Source organism: Echinops telfairi, unplaced genomic scaffold (genome assembly GCF_000313985.2).
Source record: "Echinops telfairi isolate 266 unplaced genomic scaffold, ASM31398v2 ScPeMD7_22;HRSCAF=79, whole genome shotgun sequence".
Classification (NCBI taxonomy): Eukaryota; Metazoa; Chordata; class Mammalia; order Afrosoricida; family Tenrecidae; genus Echinops; species Echinops telfairi.
The window spans coordinates 10,525,222-10,548,345 of record NW_022103919.1 but is presented as its reverse complement, the minus strand read 5'-3'; the positions used below and the strand labels follow the sequence as shown (position 1 = coordinate 10,548,345).

The 23,124-nt window shown below is 43.8% G+C and overlaps 1 protein-coding gene across 1 annotated transcript in view; it reads left to right on the top strand.

Annotated features, from left to right (window-relative positions):
- Nucleotides 1–23,124, top strand: part of LOC123521514 (transient receptor potential cation channel subfamily M member 3-like) — a 386,500-nt gene that overhangs the window by 354,916 nt on the left and 8,460 nt on the right. The window contains exon 7 of the mRNA XM_045288617.1: nucleotides 3,163–3,237. Coding sequence (XP_045144552.1) covers nucleotides 3,163–3,237 — 75 coding nt within the window. The remainder of the gene's footprint in view (nucleotides 1–3,162; nucleotides 3,238–23,124) is intronic.

Genomic DNA, 23,124 nt, shown 5'->3' with positions numbered 1-23,124 from the left:
GAAGGCTTTTTGAGGGGTGGATGGGGGCAGGGGATTGCCACCCTCTCCGCAGACACTCTGAACACTCAGGAATGTTGAGCAAAGCATGGGGTCCATCGATATTTATTTTGCTCTCATTACATTGTTTATCTTCATCTACTTATGTAAACAAATTTTAGCTGCAAGCATGAATAAGGACTAGATGTGAAGTAGGATTTCTTTTTCAGGAAATAAAACCACCATACACATTTCATTGTTTCCCGCTGGCCAACTACCCTTTATAGGGGAGACCAGAGAATCAGAAAAGGTGGCACCATGGGCTAAGCCTTGAGCTGCTAGCCATGAGGTTGTTGGTTTAAACCCACCAGCCACTCCAAGGGAAAAAGATGAGGCCGTCCGCTCCTGTCAATATTTAGTCCTGGCAACGCTACCGAGCAGTTCGACTCTGTTCTGTTATGAGTCAAAGGCAACTCAACGGCAGTGGATTTCGTTTCATAGGGATAGGAGGGCAGTATATTTCATCTCCTTTTGGGGGTTCAGTTTGCAGATGGGAAGGTTCACTTTGAAAATCTCCAGGTATATAAATGTATATAGTGAACTGACCCACAACCCTAATCTCCCAGTTGTGTCTCTTTGCTTGTGTTATTGGTGGAGGTGGGGCAGGGAGACTCCTCTTATTCTGTTTGATAGAGCACTGAGCAACTCAAACAAAACAAAAAAACCAAACTCACTGCCATCAAGTCCATGCTGCCTCATAGCAAACTCCACCTCCCTGTAAATTTCCAAGGCTGTAACTGTTTACAGGAGTAGAAAGCCCAGACTTTCACCCTCAGAGCTGCTGGTGGTTTTGAACTGCCCACTATGCAGATCGCAGCTCAACTTGAAACCACTACACCACCAGGGTTCCTCAAAGAAGACAAGTTCCCTGACGCTGAGCAGCAATCAACTGGGGCAGAGCTCTCAGCCCACTGACATTGCAATGGCAGGCCCTTCGACCGTTATTCCCTCATCTCTCCCTTGAGATTATGTTCTCTACTAGGCCCCAAAGTTAATTAAGGAAACACCTGCACAATGAAGGGCACATCCAAGAGATAGACTTCAGATCCAAACCTTTCCATTCTTAGTTATACCATTCATCTTACCTTGATTGATCTTCCTTAAAGTGTCATTTAATTTTTTGTAATTAGGGTTTGATAAATGCAACCCAAAAAATGTAGAAGAAGAAATAAACAGAAAATACCAGTGTGGTGTTAACTCTGCAGGAAAGATGTCCCAAGCCAATTCTGTGCTTGTTTCCCTCAACAAATGCTGCATTTCTGGAGGTGTGGGGGGAGTTGTGTTGGTGTTGTCTATTTGAAGCTTCACCCATGGTAGTTAGCAAGTGATGTCATTGCTGTGCACAGCGGTAGAGAGGCCTGGGAGAATTCATGTTCTCGGGAACATATGAATTAGTCATTTTCTGGAAAAGCTTACAGTAGTCACTCGTGGTTTGTTATTTGGCAAACTGCTGGGAATTCCAGGAAGCCAACCCTTGCCTTTTGTGCTCCAAGAGCTGTTGCTTTCTGTTTCGCCCTGTGAGCGCCTGCTAATGAAAAGGCAGTCTTGCCAGTTTGTGTGTGGGCACTGGGGAGTTACCACAAGATTTTCCATGAAAAATGGAAATACCTCACACCACCAATTTACCTCCTGGGATCCCCCAACTCTTCATGATTGTCACCCACTGTGGCAGCTCTAAGAAGCCCTGGTGGCCCAGTGGTTAAAGTGTGGGACTGCTAAGCCAAAGTAGGTGGTTCAAACCCACCAACACTCTATGGGAGAAAGAGGTGGCAGCCTGCTTTCAGCTTTTTCCTTGGAAACTCTATGAACCAGCTCTATTCTGTCCTTGAGGGTCACCAGGAGTTTGAATGTACTTGATGGTCGTTGGTTTAGGTGGCTGCTCCAGAAGTCTGGTTTGAGCTTATGAAGCTCAGACCAGAGATGTAGATTGCAGATCAAGGACCTGCCATGGCCCTTTGTTCTAAGGAAGGAGCAAAAGGTGAGCAGAAGCTAGCAGCTCCCTCGCTTCTCTTCGGAGGTCTAGATCAGAGCCATCTAGCATCAGACAAAGGAAGCTTATCTAATACATTAGCAGCTCCAGAGCCAGGATATTATTACTTCCATGTGGATCTCCCCGTCTTGGGTAGAATAGTCAAATTGGTAGAAAATGTATTATTCCGAGTTGGCTTTGATAACGTTCTTTGGTGGGAGAAATGTATATCCAAATCTAGATAGATATAGACTTCCTGGAGGCACAAACAATGAAACACTCAATGACTAGCCAAAAGGTAGGTGGTGCTTAGCCACCAGATGTACCTCCAAAGAAAGGCCTGGCCATTGACATCTGAAAAATCTGCCTTGAAAACCGTATGGAGCACAGGTCTACACAAACACACTGTCACCATGAGCCAGGATCCACTCGATGGCAACGAACAGCAGCAATGATAGGTAGATACCGATTTGTCTTCTTGATACAAAAAAGGAAAGAGGAAAATATGAGGGTCATTTCAGCAAATATTATAATGTTATACATGGCAAGGACCACATTCAAAATTCGAATCAGTTCCACTTCAAAGGTGGAAGCAATGAATGAATTTGCCCCTGAAAATTGAATTATTTTATGTCCAAAGGTAGCTAACTAATAATTGAAGCATATGACATTTGTTTCTCCAGAAATCTGAAAAATGTTTCATAAAATAGGAGAGAGGGGGGATCCAGATTATATTCTATCCTGGAAGACAAGGGGGGAGCGGGGAAAAAGAATAATACTCATTGAAATTAATATAACAACAATTACCATTTTTTGAGGACTTACTAAGTAGTGAGCCACCCCTAGCATGGATTCGTTCCTTTAATCCTTTCGTCACAAGAGTGTCCATTTACGTATGTTGGACCAGAATCATGAAGGCCACTTGTTCCAGCCAAGGGAATGTTGATTGTAAAACCTGTCTAAGTAAAGGAGGGATGAGATGAGCCGTGGCTGGTTCTGAAGGCTGTTAGACACTTTGCATGGCTCTCATTGTGAAACTTGGATTGCCGTCATTGGTGTAAATCTACCTAGACTAGATGAACACAGCAAGATGCTTTAATAAAATGTGTGTCCGACCATTGGGTTGTAGAAATTTCAAAGATTTTATTTTTTGACAGGATGCCTGCCGTTTTTCTCTCTTGACTCCCGCTTGTTTTATTCATTTTGGGGTAGTTGCCAATTAGACCCAATTGGTAAGTATAATTAATGGACACCTTGAATTTCCTCTTAAAACCCAACCAAGAAAATTAACCATATGAACCTTTATTTCCTTTATAATTTTCTAACACTATCCCCCGCCCCACCCCTTGTGATTCCTGATTCTCTCTCGCTCTTCCTGAGACTTCTACACACTTCATAGATTAATCATTCTCTATTTCAATTTTTATTGCCTTAAAGATACAAGAGTCCCTGAGTGGCACAAAGGTTAAATGCTGACTACTAACCTAAAGGTTGGTGGTTCAGATCCACCCAGCAGCACTTTGGAAGTGCGGACTGGCCATTTGCTTCCAAAATGTGACAGCCTAGAAATCCCTGAGTGGGGTTCTACTCTGCATACTTGGGTCTCCACAAGGTCAACAGCCACGAACAACAAATACACCATGTAGGACAAGTGGCAGTTTTATCAGAAAAGAAGAAAATGAGCATCTATTGGGGTCCTATGATGTCTCAAGCACTAGGCATTCTAATACATGGTATCTTTTTAAATAGTCTTTGTTATCCACCTTTTTCAAAACTGACAAAATGGCAGCTCAGAGATGTTCAGCCTTCGTCTTCAGTCCAGTTAGTGGCTCAGGCAGGTACAAATCTAGGCTGATGTATTCCCAAACCCTTGTTCTTTCTGCCTCACAGACAGAAAGCATTGCTTCATTCAAAAAGAAGCCTTGGGGTAATCAAGTCATTGAAGAATTAATCAAGCACCAACTCTGCACCAGGCACGGGTGGAGTTTCAGTATGGTTGGAATGAGTCATCAGCAGAACGTTGAGCAGAAGATGGTAGTTGGGGGCAAGGTGGTGGAGAAACATGGGAAGGATATGGGACAGGGGCATGAAGTAGAGGTGGGGGTGGAAGCGAACAGAGGAGCTTCTGATCGTGTATCCATGGCTACAGTCTTTCCTCATGTGACTCGTGGACTTCCCTTTGTCATCCTATGCCTGAGAATATATGAAGGAGGCTGGGAAGGCAAAGGGACGTTCACTTGTCATCATTGGCATCTTTCTGATCATTGCACCATCATCATTGGGACAACCATGACATGGTTATTTTCTATCATTGAGCCGATAACGGTACCATAATTTAGAGAACAGTTCTAGACCTTAGACGTCAGAGGAGAACATCTTCTAGAAAGTCCTGAAAGGTGGAAGAAGATAAGTTATACTCTAGCTGATTAACAGCCCTAAATTCAAACCACCTGACTTCAAAGAGAAGTGAAGTTTCTTCAGGGCAAGCTGCATCTCATTGCTTCTGTGGCTACTCTAACCTAGTCAGTTAGATCACCCAGAGTCTGTGTTGAGTACAAGAAAAATCTTACTGTCGGTAGATTAAGTAAAAGACCTCCCAAAATGCATGATGAATAACTTTGGACAGTGAATGCCAGGCCATTTTTCAGCTGTTCTCAATGCTACATGCTAGTCAAAGTTTTCTCAGACTTTTAGAGGGCTGTCCCGTGTCAATGGCTTTGTAAAGAAAACAACACAGTCTAGCTATTTCCTCTGCTTCTGAAATAGCCTAACACACGTTGGCTGTGCTACAGAAATGAGTGTTAATGAGACCGTGGATTTGTTATACAGACAACCCTGGAGGCAGAAGATTAAACTTGGGGAAGCAACTGTGTTGGGGCATTTTCCAGTCTCATTTATTGGACTCATTTTCTCACCTCGCTAGGAGTTTTTGTTGTTGTTCGTTTGGTCTGGTTTAAAGAAAGCTCCTTTTCTTTCCTGGAAGGAACTGATTCTGGGATGAGGATAATTCCTGAAACTGAGTCTGAACAGGGGTCCTGTCTACCATTCTTTAAGATCCCTCAAGTCTTTTACCTCTAGGAAAGAATGTTCAGCTCTCATTTGAATTAAAAAGAGATGAGTTGGGGTTGCTTGCCTAACACATGTGTCTAAAAGTCAGCGATCTTTACTGTCCCTGCTCCAATCTCAGAAACTCCTATCATGACCACAGAGACCTTCTCAGTGGGACCCGGCTCCTTCTCCATTTCCCAGCTAATAAACAGATCTTCCATGATCTCTTCTCCTCCTCTTTTTCTAGCTTCAACTCTAATCATAACCCCGTGTGGACCCCCCATTCCAACCTCCTTGCAGTCTTCTCTAAATGCCATGCCCTTTTGGATTTGAGCTTGTCCCTTTTTGACATTTTCAGAAATGTCAACCTCTTCCTACCTTATCAACCTGCACTCGCTCCAAATTTCAGCTCAAACATTTTCTTTTCTATAAAGAACCCCTGTCCCATCCTACTCCCCTGCTATCCTGCTAGACGCAGTTATTTACCATGCAGCCTCCACAGCCCTGTACATCACCCTGTATAACCCTGCACTACTATCATGGTCAAATGACTGCCTGCCTGCCTTGCCCAGCCTGTCTGCACCAGCCCTCATCAGCTGCAGATTGTGAGCTCCTGGGAGCAAGGCCTGCCTTCTCTCTGGCATCGTGAAACCCTATGCACAATGCCTGGCACATGCACGTAGGTACCGAAGAAACTTCTGGTATAAATATCAACACTAGGTTTTCTTGACCCTTGTATTTTAGCTCTTCTTTTCAACCTGACAGATATAGAATAGAAGGGTTTGGGTATTAATAGCTGTAAGAAAAGGGTTGGCAATAAAATAATAATTACATGGATAGGCTGACAGGATGAGAAATAAATAGGAATGTGTTACAGGTGAAGACCATCAGCCAAACTGCTGATAAGGGCAGGAAAGCACTGAATCTTAGCAACCTGTCTGTGTTCCTGTAAAATCATTGTTGTGAAATAATTTTCACCCTGTGGAGCTAGAAGGTAAGGGTTTTTTTTAAAAATATATCTTTTTACTAGCCTTTACTATCATGAATTAATCCACCCCCCACCACCCCCCACCCCCGTTTATGTAGAGAAGATATTCTCTTGACCTATTTCTACTTATTTCAAGTGATAATTGCCCATGGCTGCTTTTCCACTTTTCCATTAGGATCAACCCATCCAGTAACTTGTTAACTTTAGGAAGTCAGACAAACATAAACTAACGGGGAACGCTCATGCTGATGAACTCCTGCACTGCCATAATCAACTGTTTTACAGTGGGGTATGTTTAGAGAAAATGAGGAACTTCAGTCCCTGGAGGTCTTAAAGAAAAGTGAGTTGAGGTTTTAACTCATCTAAGTTATGGCTGGGGGATTTATCACAGGACCATTCAAAGCCCCTTCCTAGTTTGTAGAATAATTTACACCATACCTTCTAAACACTCTTTGGATCACTCATAAAACTAGTGACTATAAAACCTGACCTACTGCCAACACATCAATTCCAACTCATAATGATTCAATGTAGGGTTCTTAAGTCTATAAATCTTCATGGTAGCGGACAGCCTCATCTTTCTCCCGCACAGCAGCAGGTAGGTTTGAACTTCCGACCTTGTGGTTAGCAGTGCAACACATAACCAAATATGATGCCGAGACCTTTGGGTAGTTTTAAGCATTGGGCCTGCTAAGCGGAAGATCAGTAGTTCAAAAGTACTGGCCTCTCTGAGGGAAAAAGATGAGGCTTTTTACCCCCATAAAGAGCTACGGTCTCAGAAACCCACAGGGGCAGTGCCACCCTGCCCGAAAGGGTCCCAATGAGCCAGAAGGGACCCAATGGCAGTGAGTTTGAATTTATAGAGACTTGATATAGTACCCCGAGCTGTCAATAATGCGGTTGTCACAGGTTTTCATAGAACAGAAATATTCTAACTTTGAACACTTACCTCACAAATGTCAACGCATGAAGAAAATTAAGTTTGTTTGTTGTTGCCATACTACTGGCCAAATAAACAAAACGGCTTTTTATCCTTTCCCTTGTTTGTCATCTCTAGTTGAAGAACATAGGCAGCCCTCCCCTCACTGAACAGGTGGTCCCCATTCTACATGGAGGCCAGATTTCAAAAGCTGTGCCAAGGGGTTGTGCTTACCGCAACCCAGCAGGTGAACGCCAGACTAAACCACAGGCAGAGGTACCAACAACTCTTATTGGCCAGAAAGGCTTGGCTTTTTGAGCCCATGCGCGTCTGTGGGCAATCTCGGCTGCGAGGAGGCAGGGTGCAAACACAGACTCGCTCTGCTAAGGGAGCGGTGCAAAGACTGAAGAGTCAGCTGCTCTGGTCATCAAAGAAGCCCAAGCCTAGTCTTTCCTCATTAGCAGCATTTCTTCCACCCAGAGGGAGAACGCAAGAAGCAAACCCTGACTTATCAGATTCTGGTGCTTATCAGAATTTACTATGAAATCCGGAGGGAGCTATGGAAGAAAGCGATAATTAAACATGGCGAGCCCACAGGAAGAGTTTGGGGAGATGTGAAAAAGTTTCCCTTGCCTTTGCATTTCCATATTTAAATTCTGTTTTCTTGGCATGCATGGACCAGGATCTGTTCTGTTTGTTGACTGCTTTTCATTAAGAACTGTTGTTGTGAATATGAATTATTGGGCATAAACCTAGATAGGAATGAAATGTGGCATCTTCCTAATTCAAATAAATTTGATCCAAAGTCCCAATTCCTTCTAGTTTTTTTGAAAAGTCTATCTTTATTAGGTGTGTATGTATCTAAAACTTTTTCATGCCTCATGTTACAAAGTCCTGGAATATTAGGGGGAAAGACTCTTACCTGCCCTCAGTCAAGGTTATATTTGATGCATTAATTACCCCAACCCACATGGTCCCTGGAAGATGCAACTCTAGGATTCTTGTGCCAACTAAAGCCAGTGGGATCTCTGCTAGAGGTGCAGGGCCCCCGGCTCAGCCTCTGCAGATCTGCACCACAACTGTCCATGGACATTCCCGTGCTGAGACAGCTAACATGGAGTGGAAGGAACAAGAAAGCAAATCCGATAAGTAAAATGCATAACGTATTGACCGGCGATAAATGTTCAGAAATAAAGCAGAGAAAGCCGAAAGGAGGGGGTTGTGCTTCGCAGATGGGGCAACAACGAAGGCATCATTGCCAAGGGCACGTTTGAGTGAAGACTTGGAGGAAGTGAGGGCGCGAGCTGTGTGGATATCTGGAGGTACGGCATGCCTGGGAGGGAACCGCAGTTAAAAAGACCCTGTGGCCAGGGGCATAGCCATCGTGTTTGAAGAGCATCCAGGAGACCGGAGTGACCAGAGTGAAGTGACCACTGGGGTAGGAAGAGGAAATGAAGCCAGAGAGGAAACAGATGTAGTCGAGAATTGCAAGGATTTTCACGTTCACTTTGTATAAAATGGGGCTTGGGGAGTTTGGCACAAAGGAATAAGTAGCAAGTTCACTTGAGCTACTGCGCTGGGAATAGCCCGATGGGGAGCACAGATGAAAGCCAGCGCAGTAGTTATGAGATAATGGAGCTCACCAGGCAGAAGTTGATGGTGACTGAGACAGGAGGCAGTCGAGATGTGCATAACAGTCAGATTCTGCCCATCATGACGACAGAACAGGGGAGGTTCACCAGCCAATTGGGTTAGGAGTTGGGGGGAAAGTGGCAACTCAAAGATGACTCGAGGTTTGGGGACAGATCGATAAGAAAATGAGGCTTCACTCTCAGAGACGAGGAAGGCGGGGGCAGGCAGGAGAACACGTCAGGAGTTTCGTCTTCCGGCATGGCACAGGTGAATGGCTCATAGCACGTGTGGAGATGCTGAAAACAGTATGGGTCCAGGCGGTTGTAGTTCAGTGGAAAGATTCAAGGTGGGGACGTAAACATGAGGTCTGTCGGGGTGTGGATGGTACACAGGGCCTTGAGGGTGAAGAAGGTGCCTGAGTGGGTGCATACAGGGAGGAAAGGAGAGGATCAGAGAGGAATGAGAAGGGAGCCAGTGTCCGGAAGACGGGAGCAACCAGCAGAGATGGAGCAGCAGCAGCTTTGCGGGAGACAAGCAAGAAGCCAGAAGGACTCTTCCTGGAAGCCCACTGAGGAGCTTAGTCCCCAGAGGAAGAACTGCTCAGCTGTCAAATGCTATTGACAGGTCAAGTAGGGCACCACCTGGGGACTTACCATCAGGACGTTGCAAGTCCTGTCTCCCTGTCTTAGGCTAGATTGATTTTATCTCTGGCTCTTCCCTGTGCCTCATCAAAGATACTGGCCTTTCTCCTCTTCCCCTTAAGAGCATTCGTGAGCGTGCGGTTTTCACAAATCTCCTCAAAAGAACTGACTTCAGGCAACTTTTCCTTTTGATATTTTTGTGACCAGCAGTGCAAGGCTCCCCCCACCGGCTGCCCCCTGAGAAAAGACAGGCCAAAGGGCCCTCTTTGAAATGAGGAGAGGGCAATGAAATCTAAATGAATAATTCAGTAGAATCATCTTGCCACACTGAATAGATATCCCTACTTTTAGGCAAAGCACCAAGTGGCGAACACTAAATAAAGACAGGCAGCTGTCAGGAGTGCCGAGAGACACCTACACTTCAGAGACAGGGACAGTCTTTGGCTCTTCCATTGGAAAGCCGTCTCAATGAGGTGGCTCTAGGGACTGGACTGGGAGGAGAATACCTACCTTCCCATAAGCACAGCAGTGTATCAATCATGAATAACTAAATGGGCGTGAGTGTTGGGCTCATAGATCAAATATCTGCCCTTGATAGTTTTTCATTGAACACAGACATACTCAGGCTTGGCAAACCAACAGATGTTACCTAATATGAATCATTTTACCACATTAGTTAACCCCAGGAGTGGGTAAACTCACAGCCCATGGTCCAAATCGAGCCCACCATCTGTTTTTGTAAATAAAGCTTTATTGGAAGATAGCCATGCCCATTCATTTACATCTTGCCTACGTCTACTTTTATGCTGTAGCAGCAGAGCTGAGTAGTTACAACAGAGACCATCTAGCCCACAAGGCTAGAAATATTTACTCTTTAGCCCTTTGTCAAAACGTCCTCTCATGCCCAGGTTAGACTTTAAAATGTGCTTCTAGAAATATTGCCCATGAGTGCTTCATTCCCACTCCATGGGCTTCCACAGCACTTTGCTCAGTTTAGATTTGCCTCCTCCCAAGCAAATACCACTTCTCCTCACAGCTTTGTGTTAGGTCAGTCGGTGGTGCTCTAAGAATAGGCCCAGAATGAGTAGCCACGGCTTCACCTGGGAACTCACTAGATAGGTACATTCTCAGGTCTCTTCCTACATCTACAGTTCGCTTGTTGTTGGCAACAAGGTGGCCTCCACCCCTGCACAACCGAACCTGACCCAGGTGGTTAATTAGTCGTTTTAGTCTGCAGACCTCCAGGCCTTTCTTCTTAGCCCAGCTTAGTCTGGACATCACACTCAGCGCTGCCCAGTATCAGAACACCAGACAAACCTTCACTGAAAGAGAGGAGCTACTGGGATTGATGTGCAGTGGCCGTAGATTGAACCTGGATCCCCCTCAGGAAAAGCAAGAGTTCTACTCTTGAACTACACTACCTGGCTTCACATCTACCAACCCCAAAAATCTGAGGGATGGAACCAGGCCATCTGTATTTTAGCAAACCCTCCAGAAAACTCCGATGCTTGCTAAAGTTTGAGAGCTATTGGCATGGATAAGAAAGGAATTGTCCTTACAGTGCCACTTCCTGGTGTCTCATATTAGGATAGCCTGCTCTCTAGAACAATGGCTTTAGCACTTACTGCCATCAAAGAGGTTCTTAGTGTCGAATTAGGAAGAAGAAGCTGTTCGCACAATGAAGGCAGAGTAGAATGAGGTCAAACACCCACAGTGGCCAAGGTGCTGAAGTGCCCTTTGTTTACCTGTGAGCTGCACCTGCCTCCTGATTCCTCTTCCTCATGTTGCCTAATGTGATTAACTGCTGGAGTAGAATGAGAGGTATTTATGGATTGATAATAGAGAAAAGAAGAAGAGCTTTCTTTCCGGCGCTGTCTAGGGATGTGCTAGAACATGAGAAAAAAATTTAAATTGATACTTTCCCCCTTACAGGATTCATGCAGGTGCTGTGGTATTGTTATTGCTGTTTTCCTTTGCTTAACAATCGACTCCTTCCCAGGAGCTGCGTCCTGCCAAGTATCTGGGGGAAAGGCTATCTCTGATAATGAACACATGTGGTACAGAGGTACAGTAGTGAGAAATCTGATACCAGAAAACAGCGGCGGGGGGGCGGGGAGTACTGGACTTTTGAAGTGAGGAAACGATGCAAGCAAGGCACAGAGAACAAGCCCAGGCTCCTTTCCAAGTGTCTGAGATGTGAGCTGCCACTGAGCCGGCACTTGAATGAAGAGAGCTCCATGCCCAATAGAATTGTACCACTATAATCCATTACGTTTTCAATGGCTGAGTTTTGGAAGTGTATTGTCAGGCCTCGCATCCTAGCCCATCTTAGTCTGCAAGTGCTGCTGAAATCTGTTCAGCATCATAGCAATGCATAAGCCACCACTAAGAGATGCGCATGAGGCATGCCAGTCAGGAATCGAACCCAGGTCTCCCACTCATGAAGGAGTAAGTTCTATCACTGAACCAACACTGCTCCTAAATAGGAGATAAATCAAACGGCTCAAAGAGAAAGTAAATGTTTAGAAAATGATGATGGCACCCTGTGTGTACAAATATGCTTGATATCATTGGTGTATGGATTGTTATAAGAGCTGTCAGAGCCCCTGATAAGATTTTAAAAAGTGAAAACTAAATATGAGCTAAAGATGTATTTTATTTTAAGCACCAGAAGTAAGCTTGAAATAGGAAAGATATGAGAGGGGTAGAGTGGCCACACCTACTGGTTTACCCCAGAGTAAGTAGTCAGCTAGGAATAATTATGAATGGTGCCCCATTAGTTGCCCCGGATGTCTAATAAACTATTAAACTATATGGTCATCATAGAAGAAACTCAATCACATGCCAAGAGTGAAGACTCTCAAGTTCATCATGACAAAAATCCAAACCCACTGCCATCAAATTGATCCCAACCCACAGCAACCCTCTACAGGATTTCCAAGATGATGCCTCTTGATCAGAGCAGTCGGCCTCGTTTTTCTCCCAAGGTGTTTCTAGTGTATTTGAACCACCGACATTGCACCAAGTCTCTGCTTAAAAGCTAGCTTGAATACTCATTGGTTTTGTGAGTTTTGCAAGTCAGTCTCTCTACCTGGTTTTTTTTTGACTACCAAGTGGGAATAAATATCTCTGTTCTAGGATTGTGGAGCAAGGTAAGTTTACGTAGCCCATGAGGATTAGTGTCCCAAAGTTGTGCTCAGCAACTGCTACTTCCACTTAAGAAATAGAAGCCCAGTAGACTTACTTAGCTACATTCACTGCAGTCCAGAAGTTGCTAAGCAGCCATAAGCAGTTTTTTGGGGTCTTTTTAAATCGTTTTATTAGGGGCTCATACAACTCTTATCACAATCCATACATATATCAAAGCTCCCTTATAAATCATATTTGTGTGTGTATGTGTGTTTCCCTTCTGATTTATAAAATGCTACACTTGTCACTTCCTTTTTAAGAGTTGTATGAGAGAGACATACCAAAAACAGTGTCTTTCAAAGAAGGACACACTTGGGCCCCAAAGCAGATTTATATTCACTCACCTGAACCAGAGACACACGTCTTTTAGATGCTTCTGCAAAGGGAATTCTAGGAAGGAGACAACAATTCGTGGTGTTGCAGTTTGAAGAAATTGTATCAGCCCCCTTTCTGACTGCACACTATTTAAATCGACTGGGGGTTGGACACCAGCGTCCAGGAGATGAAAAGAAAAAGATAATTTGTGCTTAGGAAGTTGTTGGAGATTGTGACAGTTATGTTATTTTACATCAGAGTGAATTGTTATGAAAACGTAGGGTCCAGTCAATTTGTCAATCGGGTCACAGCCTAATGGTGCCTCCTTGGGTGTGTGCTCTACTTATAAGAAGAAACAGGAGTCCCCCTCTGTATTTCTCTGCAACTTCACCTTCCTGCCTGCTGGCACTCTCCCTCCAGGGTGGCCCCAGGTGGGCTACCCAATTCTGAAAGCTGGTGGTGTCCCACCATGTATCCACCGAGCTTGGATCCATGCAGCTCTGCACCCAACCGCCTATGATCTTCCTTCCTTCCTTCCTTTCTTTCTTTCTTTCTTTCTTTCTTTCTTTCTTTTCTTCCTTTCTATTTTTTTCATGTTCCCTGAAAACCCCTAATGCTTTTACTAATATTGGTGGCAAATACATTTTGTGGCCCAGAGTCATGAGACAAAAAGAGGGGTTTTCCTTGATCATCTTGGAATGTTTGTGCACCAGCAGGTCCATATCTTGTAGGCTAACGTCCTAACGTGCGATTTCTGTAATTGACTAATGGTCCCCATTTTCCAGAAGAGGGGGTTCACCTTTGGTTTCTGCTACATCCCACCAGCCAGGAAGTAGCAAGGGCAGGGGCTAGATCTACTTCTTTGGCCAACAAAGGCCAAAGGTGTGCGAAGAGAAGCGTCTTTCCCCTTTGGTGATAAGTGTAGTTCATCTGATAAGTGGGATAAGAAATCCCGGTTGTCTTTTTGCGTCAAGGTCCACAGGTCAAATACATCAGTCCGCGGGCTTGGGCTACCTGTAAACAGGTGTTGGCATATTTACCAACAACCAAGTTTGGGTGATTGAATATGCAACCTTGTATGATGTGCTCCTCTTCCCAGGCTGTCTCACAAAAGGGAGAGGGCATGAAGAGGAGGACACTCTTCTCCAGGATGTCCACAGACTCCAGCTCCTGCACCAGGCTCTTTAGATTGCCTGTGTCCTCCTTCAGGGGGATGTTCTGCTTAGGATTCTCATCTCCCCAAGCACTGTTACGGGCACCAAAGAAAATTGGGACTCTGTCACGAGACTGTTCAGACTGTTGCCCTTCCTGATTACTCTCAGAAGAATAATGATGGTCCATCTAGCATTGCAACCTGAACATCCACAATTCAGAAATCACACTTTCTGGGCCAAAGCAGGGAGCTCACCAGCATGACCCAGACCACAGCAGAAGGCACCTGATCTTTCTTCCTGCTTCCCAATCCACCTTATTGCACCACCGCCTGCAGCTATGTGAGTTTGAAGAGGGACTTAAGGACTAGCATTGGACTTACGGACTTGAGTGGTACTGGGCTAAGACGCCTTCTTGATATAAGATCACTTCTTGATATAAAGTTCATATATATAGGAGTACCCTCACACACACAAAAGAAATAAACTCCGCTCAGCAGATTTTTCATAGTATCATTTTTCCTGATAGGCGAGCATCCAGCCACTCGCTCTGAGCTAGTGCACCCAGTGGTGTCGCCTGGGAAATTTATCTCTGGCTACAGTGAGTTTTTTCATGAAAGCAGTGTCACCCGAACCTCTTTTTTTGTGATGGCTGATTTAAGAGAACAGCATGCGGCTACGAAATTTTGTTTCCCCCTCGGGACAAATGTCGCAGAAACTGCTGTGATGTCGAACACCACTTGCAAGGGCAGCATTATGGAAAAAAAACTCAAGTGTATGAGTGGTTTTCTTGTTTCAAAAAATGAAATGCCCACTGATGACAAACCTCGTTCTGGATATCCATCACTTTTCTGAAAGAATGTTGCAAAATGTGGACTCCCAGGGCATTTGGAATTTGTTCCATCAGGTCAGACTGTTAATCAAGCTTTCTATTTAGAGGTTCTGAAAAGATTGTGTAATGGTGTGCAGCAAAAAATGCCTGGTCTGTGGCAGATGGAGGACTGGTTTAGCCCTCACGACAATGCACCTGCTCATGCAGCCATCTCAGGGCACCAGTTTTCGGCCCAAAAACAGAATGCCTCCCTCCCCAGGCACCTTCCCTGACCTCACTCCATGAAACTTCTTTTTGTTTCGGAGAACGAAGAAGGCCATGAAAGGACAGTGATTCGATGACATAGAAGAGGTGAAGAAAAAAGTGAGGGAGGTGTTGTCAGCCATTCAAATAGATGAATTTGAGAAATTCAGAGTTCCAATTTTCTTTGGTGCCCATAACAGTGCTTGGGGAGATGAGAATCCTAAGCAGCACATCCCCCTGAAGGAGGACACAGGCAATCTAAAGAATGAAATTGCAGATTTGCCAAATGTTATTAAGTGGAATGGAGAGCACTTCGAAGGTGATAAGGTTGTTTTGTGAAAGGAAATTTTTAAATATATAGCTTTGAAAAACAATCTTGTTTCTTGGGGATGTGTGTGTGTGTGTGTGTGTGTGTGTGTGTACATATATCGAGATATAGATATTTGAGAGCCCCTGGGTTTGTTTTTCTAGACAACCTGGCCTAACGCAGAGATAATGACTTAATATGAAAGCTAAATGGGATTGCCTGCTGACCATCTTCCAAGTCACCTCAGTAGAGGAGAAATGCAGGTGTATATGCAGACAGCTTTTCAAGACCACTAACAAGTGCTAATCTATGGAGAAAAAAGAATCTAAATCCTCTGTCCCAAAGGAATTTTAATATATTGACTCCATCCAGTCCAGAGACACCAGGAGTCCCCAGCAACCAGGTTCCTCGATGATGTGTGTGGAAAGGAGGGAGAGAGAGGGCAAGCGGCTAAATGTGCCTCACTAACGGGAAGACGTCCACATGGAAAGGTGACACCAAAGGAAATAAGTCCCCTCCATAATCCTGCTACCACACTTCTCCCTGAGAATTTAGTCCCAGTAAAGATGTGATTCGGTGGACTTGACACATTATCTGCTGTAAAAGGCACCAAGATAATCAAGTAAAAACAAATAAGGGTCAGAAATTGGATTAAATGCCATTATTGGATACAAAATCACCATTGACCTCCCCTCATCTCGTGTGATAATGGCAGTCAGATATTCTAATAACCTTGCCAGGGAAGGAAGGTCACATTTAGCCTGCAGAGCCTGCACTGGGCAACCCTATCAATCACCTCAGCAGGAATAGAATTAGGTTTCTATTTCAGTCATATAGCTCCCTTTTCGTCTCACCTGGAGGAAGTAATCACGTCCATGGATATCATTTCAGCAAGGGGGAGAACGTAAACCTTTGTTTACACCCCTCTCCCCAGTGGCCTAGACATTTTGCTGCTCCGATTGGGTTCAATTTTGAGAAGGAGCTTTTATTCAAAAGTGAATGAGCACTGGACTAAAATGGGTTATTTGAATCCCCAAGATGCTACATTCGTCCAGCCTTGATCTAGATGGGTCGTTGAAATGTCTGCTCCAACCCTGATCTCATGCTACTCAGCAAGCTGGTCTCCAGTCCAGCAGGTTGGGCCTTTGAAAGGACAACACAGTACCACTTACATAGCTTCCCTCTCCACAAACATTTATCTGAAGCATCTTTGAGTGTGGGGCACTACAGGATCCCGAATGTTGCCACAGTGAGGTGACCGCTCCACTTTCAACAGCCCATAGCTGAGGGGAGGAGACTTCAGTAAATCAGAGCAGGGTAAAATAGCTGCCAGACTAGATGTGAAAAAAAATGAGCAGTCAGACCACAAAGAATAGTTCATTCTTCCTGAGGGCGTTAGGAAAGGCCCCCGGGGGATTGGTAACATTTGAAGTGGGCCTTGGAGATTGACTCGGGGTCTCTGAGGGGCTGCAATAGATAGCAGTGCTCTTCCCCATGCATGCTGTGGAAAAAAACGGAGAAGTTAATGAAATATGGGATGGAATGCAACATATCATTTGCGCTGCCAATAAGGGACAAGTAAGTTGGCAGGTAGGGCTTTAAGACTGTTGATCAAGGGCGTGTAAGACCGCCGCCAGGTGCCATCAAATAGGTGGACTCCAGCTCGTGGTGACCCGGTGGGTCAGATGAAAACTGTTCCATGGGGTTTTCTGTGACTAATTTTTCAGAAGGAGATGCCAGGTTTTTTCCCCAGGAGCCTTAGGATGTACTTAAACTCCCACCCTTTGGGCTAGCAGCAGTGGGTACTAACTATTGTCACAACCCAGGGGGTCTCAGAACTAGCCTCCCGAGCCACCCCAGGCCTTCAGAGAGAGAGCTCCCTAGAGAATCTGGGGAGGCCTCGTGCACCCATAGGCAGGCAGATGGCAAGAGGCAAAAGAACCCATTTACCAGAGACCAAATGACTCAAGTGGCAGATAATGTTCTCGGATGTGCTTATTAAAACATCCTCTTTATAAAGCCGGGGTGGAAAAATATACTCTTGTCTGAAAATCAGGATGGTAAAGGGGAGCCCTGGTGGCACTGCCAGGTAAGCAATGGACTGCTGACCACACGTCCATGGTTCAAGCCCACCACCTGCTCTGCAGGAGAAAGATGAGGCTATCTATTCCTCTAAAGATTCACAGCCCCAGAAACCCTATGGGAGACAGAATTGACTGGAGGGAAGGGGAAGAGGATGGGTAATTATAGGTTAAAAAATGATAATCCTACACAGAGGGTCTTTGAGAAAGTCTAGTAAGACCAAGGATCTGTGTGAACAGAAAGTTCTAGAAAGACGTGAGGCTGGAAATAAAGGGTGGGTATAAAACATCAGAAGGTTTATGCACTTTCTATGAGCAAGAAAAACCACTACCTATTCTTACATAGGACGTATTTATAGATGATCGTTATCTGCTATGGAAAGACAGTTGTGGAGGCAGAGGACTCAGCTAAGGAACAATTTTAGTAGTCCACAGCAAAACCAATGAGCCCAGAAGCCAGTCATTTGGCACAACTTCTGATTGCATGAGAATTAAAATCAGGTCTGACCTCCCTGGATCTCAGAGTAATTGACTTCAGGAGAATTGCTTGTGCCATACAAGATACTTGGAAGTAAGATTCTGCCTTTAACTGCTACATGTAGACTGTTATGTGACATCATGGTCATACAAAAAATAAACCTGTCAAATAGAAAAAAAAATCAATCTCTAAGCATGTAAATAATGAGATAAAACTTTAAAATAGACAGATAAGTCGGTTTGATCATTTGTATACCGTCACAGTTGATTAACATATTTTTCAAATTACATGTTTTGTTTAGAGTTTTCTTTTTCTTTTTTTTAGTAACTGCTATTTTTAAAAGCAGACAAGTGAGAATTATCCATCTTCCTACAAAGGGTAAATGAGAGAGGACTGAAAATAGTTGTCTTTGGCCGCGGAAGCCAAAGGATAAGTTTTCCACAGAAGAAAGATCAAAATGAAATTCCTTAATAAGAAAACAGAACAGTGTGCATTTGGAGGCAGAGAGCAGTCATTGCAGGTTCCATCAACATATGCAAAGTGATTTTTTTGTTATTGTTTGTTTTAAAATAATTTTTAAGGGTGAAGTAATGCAAGTACCATCAGCAAACTCTCCCTCTGTTTTACCATCTACTGTCCCTACACCGTGGGCTCTGCCCTGCACCGTGGGCTAAGTTTCTCAGTGTTTTTTCCATCTGCAATGTTCTTGGCTTCTCTGCTGCTGATTACCTCTGCCAAGAAGCCAAGGAACTTGCATGGGCTCTAGGCAAAGTCTCTAAAGTAAAATGAGTTAGAACGGCTCTGAGGACGTCACATTTGAGAAGGCAACGTCTGTCTTTTGCTGAGGCCTTTGAACAGAGCTCAGACTAAGACGATGATAGCTTTGTTTGGGAGCATTTGCTTGTAAGCTGAGATCTATTACATTAAAACACTCAGCCTACAAACAATGGCCCCAAAGAATATAATACTGGCTCGTTCCTTTTGTGAAAGTAATGCTTGCCTTACAGCCCGTGGGATTGGCCATTCACTTTCTATTGAAGTGATTCACTGGACCGCTGCTTGCATGGCCTGGTAATATATTGAAATAGCAAGAACAGACTATCCCAATCAAAGCAGTTGGAGCCATAAGGGAATAACTGTTCTCCATTGATTAAGTCAAACGCTGAGTTTGTTTATAAGCATATAATTCACTTCCAGTCTGCTTATGGTGTTTGTTATTTGGCATTTACGTCTCTGTCCAGCCCACACAACTCAAAAAAGATACAATAAGCGATTGAAACACTCAAGAGAGGCCCCCCACAGAAAGCATCTGGGGAGCCATACCCAACGTCAACCACCCCAAACCAATCTTTCAAAAAATGGAAAAACAAAAAGTTTTGCCTTTTTGGAAACAAGGGTGTGTGTGTGTGTGTGTGTGTGTGTGTGTGTGTGTGTGACGAATTTCTCTTTCTAAGCTTCTTATTGGTCTATGTGAAGAAGAGTCAAACTTTGGGAAAAGGATCTTTTAAAAAGCGTTGCTATCAGAACTCCCTTTTGGTCTTAAAAAAGGTGCAATCATTTTGCTTTTGCATTCATGACTTGTTTGCACAATCAAAGTGCAAACTATGTTGAGCATAATCGACATAAGCATGCTTACATATGTACTCATAAGGCATCTTCAAAAAGGTCATGGAAAGGGGATCATATGAAAAACTGAATGTATGTCACTTTCTTTTGCACCAAAAATAAATTCAAACTAACTTGTTACAGCATGTCTGACCAGGATCGAATCTGAAGATTTAAGAAGGATAAGATCTCAGTTGGATTCTACTAAAACTGAAGCAAGAACAAATATCCACTTGGATAGAACTTGAATAAAACAGTGTAAAATCATACATGCTTTATAACAGGTTCATGGGGACAATGCCCCAAATAAACCAGCAGTTTGCAAATAGATGACTTATCTTAAAAAGGGGCAAGATGCTATTGAAGATGAAGCCAGCCAGCAGCAGACTATCCACATCCATTTGCAATGAAACAGACAATCTTGCTCCAGGCCTAACTGAAGAGGACCAACCATTAGCCACAAAAACGTTCTATCTCCATAGCCAACACCATAGATATCTCAAATTATTTCGCTTACACAATTCTGATTGAAAGGTTTTAAGTTGAGCAAACTTTCCGCTCAATGGTTGCCCAGACTATTACACCCAGATTAGCTGCAGACAAGAGCAAAACTCTCCGTGGAAAAGTTTTAACAAATGGGATCAAGACCCTGAAGCATTTCTTGGAAAAGAATAGCAGAGCAAGCAAGGAAGTAAAGCAGTAAAGCTTTCCTAATACAATCCTGCCAACAAAACACAATTAAGCAATGGCTGCCAAGAGGTGAAAGTGCTCCAGTCAAACAACAGTGAACCAACAGGCCAAGAGCCAAAGACCTGGTTGGGATTTTCAAGGCATTTTGCCTGTTGGCTTTCAAGAGCGTCAAAGAACAATAACATCTGCTGATTCTGGCAGTGTTTCTAGAAAGTTAGCCAAAACATTAGCAGGAAAACACCCACCAGAGTTCCACCACAGAGTCTTTTGCCCCCACGGTAATGCTCCTACTCATTGTTCTCATCAAACAGGGCAATTTTTAAAAATCGTTTTCATTAGGGGCTCATACAACTCTTACCACAATCCATACATACATCAATTGTGTCAAACACATTCCAACATTCCTTGCCCTCATCATTCTCAAAACATTTGCTCTCCACCCAAGCCCCTGGCATCAGCTCCTCATTTTCCCCCTCCCTCCCTGTTCCCCTCTCCTTCATGAACCCTTGATAATTTATAAATTATTATTTTGTTAAATCTTGCCCTGTCCAACGTCTCCCTTCGCCCACTTTTCTATTGTCTGTTTCCCAGGGAAGAGGTCACATGTAGATCCTTGTAATCGGTTCCCCCTTTCTACCCCACCTTCCCTTCACCCTCCCAGTATCGCCACTCACATCACTGGTCCTGAAGGGATCATCTGCCCTGGATTCCCAAACAGGGCGATTTTATGAATGTAGCAGTGGGTAAGCATTACCTGTCTACCTTACAGTCCAGACTTGGATGATTGGCACTTCATTTTTTTCCAAATCTTCAAAAAATATTTAAAGGGCACCCATTTTTCTTCAGTTAGTAACTGTAAAAAGACTATATTTACCTTGTCAAATTTCTAGGACCCTCAATTCTTTCAAGGTAGACTAAGTGGCTGCCATCACTGTTCACAAAAAGTACCTTGAACTCAATGAAGCTTCTGTTGAAAGCCTCAGGTTTATATATAATTTTTATTTTTACCTTTCAAATCCATTTGTTATAGAAAGAGACCCCCAAGCATGTCATCCTTATTAAGTGTAAGATTCTAAGCGCGTTATCAATCATGTCTTGTTTATTATTCAAAACAACCCTATGACTATGTATCTACATCTGTATGGTAGATAGTACGTAGAATACCAAGATATAAAAATGTATCAAGATCTAGTTCTGCCCTTAGTGTTGTGAAGTCAAGCTGCACTGTCCAGGTTTATGGGGGCTGGAGGTGAACTAAGCTCGAAGAAAGTATGATTAGAGCCAATAGTGACCCCATTGCAAGCGAATAGGGAGTCCTCGGAAAAAACCAGTAGACAAATGGAAGCAGATGCAGTTGTGAAAGTAAAAATCAAGGTCAGAAAACAGGATGTGCAAAAATCCATTCCAGAAAGTAGCCCAAGGTCTCGGGAAAGGTCTCATCTAAGAGCAAAAGTCACCGCTTACGGAGCAGAGACTAGAAACGACAGTGGGAAGAAGCAATGTCTTTCTAAGAAAGTCTGCCCAACTCGAGGAAAAGCCAGGAACAGAGCAGGTGAATGTCCCTGCATGGTGCTGTCCAGAAGGGTTACAGGTACACGTCCACTTAGAGGTGCCTCAGAAGAAAGGTGTGCTGATCGATCTCTTTCCTCTGATTGCTAGACAGAAAAGCAAAGCACAAGGACAGTCCTCAAAAAGAAAGCCAGCTGGTAGGATCTGATACAGAATTTCTTTGGAAATGCTTAAGGCATTAACAATATGCCAAACAAATTAGTTCGACTGTATTGAAAATAAACAGGGAGCAAGGGAACGTTTTCTAAGATTCATAGATTTTATATAGTCCCCAAGATAAGATATGCTACCTACGAGTTTCAATTATTTACCACTGCCCGTGAGAGGAAATCCTATCGATCCAAAGCATACATACGTCAGGAAATGAGCACTGGTCGTCCAGTGGGGTATGCATTGGGCTGCTAACTGCAAGGTCTGCAGTTCTGTTCCATCAGCAGAAAGACGAGGCTTTCTCCTCCCACCAAGCCTTCCAGTTTCAGAAACCCAGAGGGGCCGTTCTGTCCTGTCCTACAAAGAATGGACTAGACGGAAATGGGTTTGGATTTGGGGTGATATTTCCATGTCTTAGTAACTTCATAACTTCAGCCAAAATGGCTAAGATTTCAAATGCCCAGATAAAATATGAGTATGTGCATGTGTTTACTCTGAGATATTAGCTTTCAATATGGAGAGATCATCTGTAGGGTGAAAGCGTCCATTAAATTAAATGTAAGTAAAGGAACTACTGTGGGGATTCTTGAGGACAGGAGTGGATTTACGGAATTCACGTTCTTTTCACCGGCTTTTAATTCTAAAGTAGGCTGAAAACATATCTGAAAGGAAAGGCACAACAGGGCTGGATAACCATCAGTAAGCATCTCAAATCATCTCGTTGCCGGTGGTTTTATTCTGAGTCTTTAATAGTGTTTGTATTACTTCATATTTCCAAATGCTTTCCTAAGCGTCAATTCAAATGCTGAAGTATATGGACAAAAAAATGCCACCACGGCACAGAGGAATGGCTTGTGGGAGTTTGGCATCCATCACGTGGGAATACCAGCGGAATTCACTACAAGCTATATGGGCTTGGTGCCCGTTGTGAAGTGATAGCAAACATCCTGGTTAGCGTTCTATTGCCTTCAATAGGCAGTGCACCCTACCTCCAAAACAGAAAACAGCCAAACAGCTGATTCCGTTGAAGCATGAAGACATGCTCATTAAAATTAGATGTGCTTTCCCTTCTGTCGTCCCTAGATATTTTCTTGGGCTCATTCTGTTCCTTGGCTGCTCAAAGATTTCTTTATAAATAAGCACGTGAATTATCCTGTTAAAATGTCCTCTTTCTAAACAAGAGTGTTTCTATTGCTGTAGATGAATAGTCACAGATTTGCAACCAGGACTCTTCCTAAATGTAAGAAGCACATGAACCATAGTAAGCAGGGTAAGTGCTGT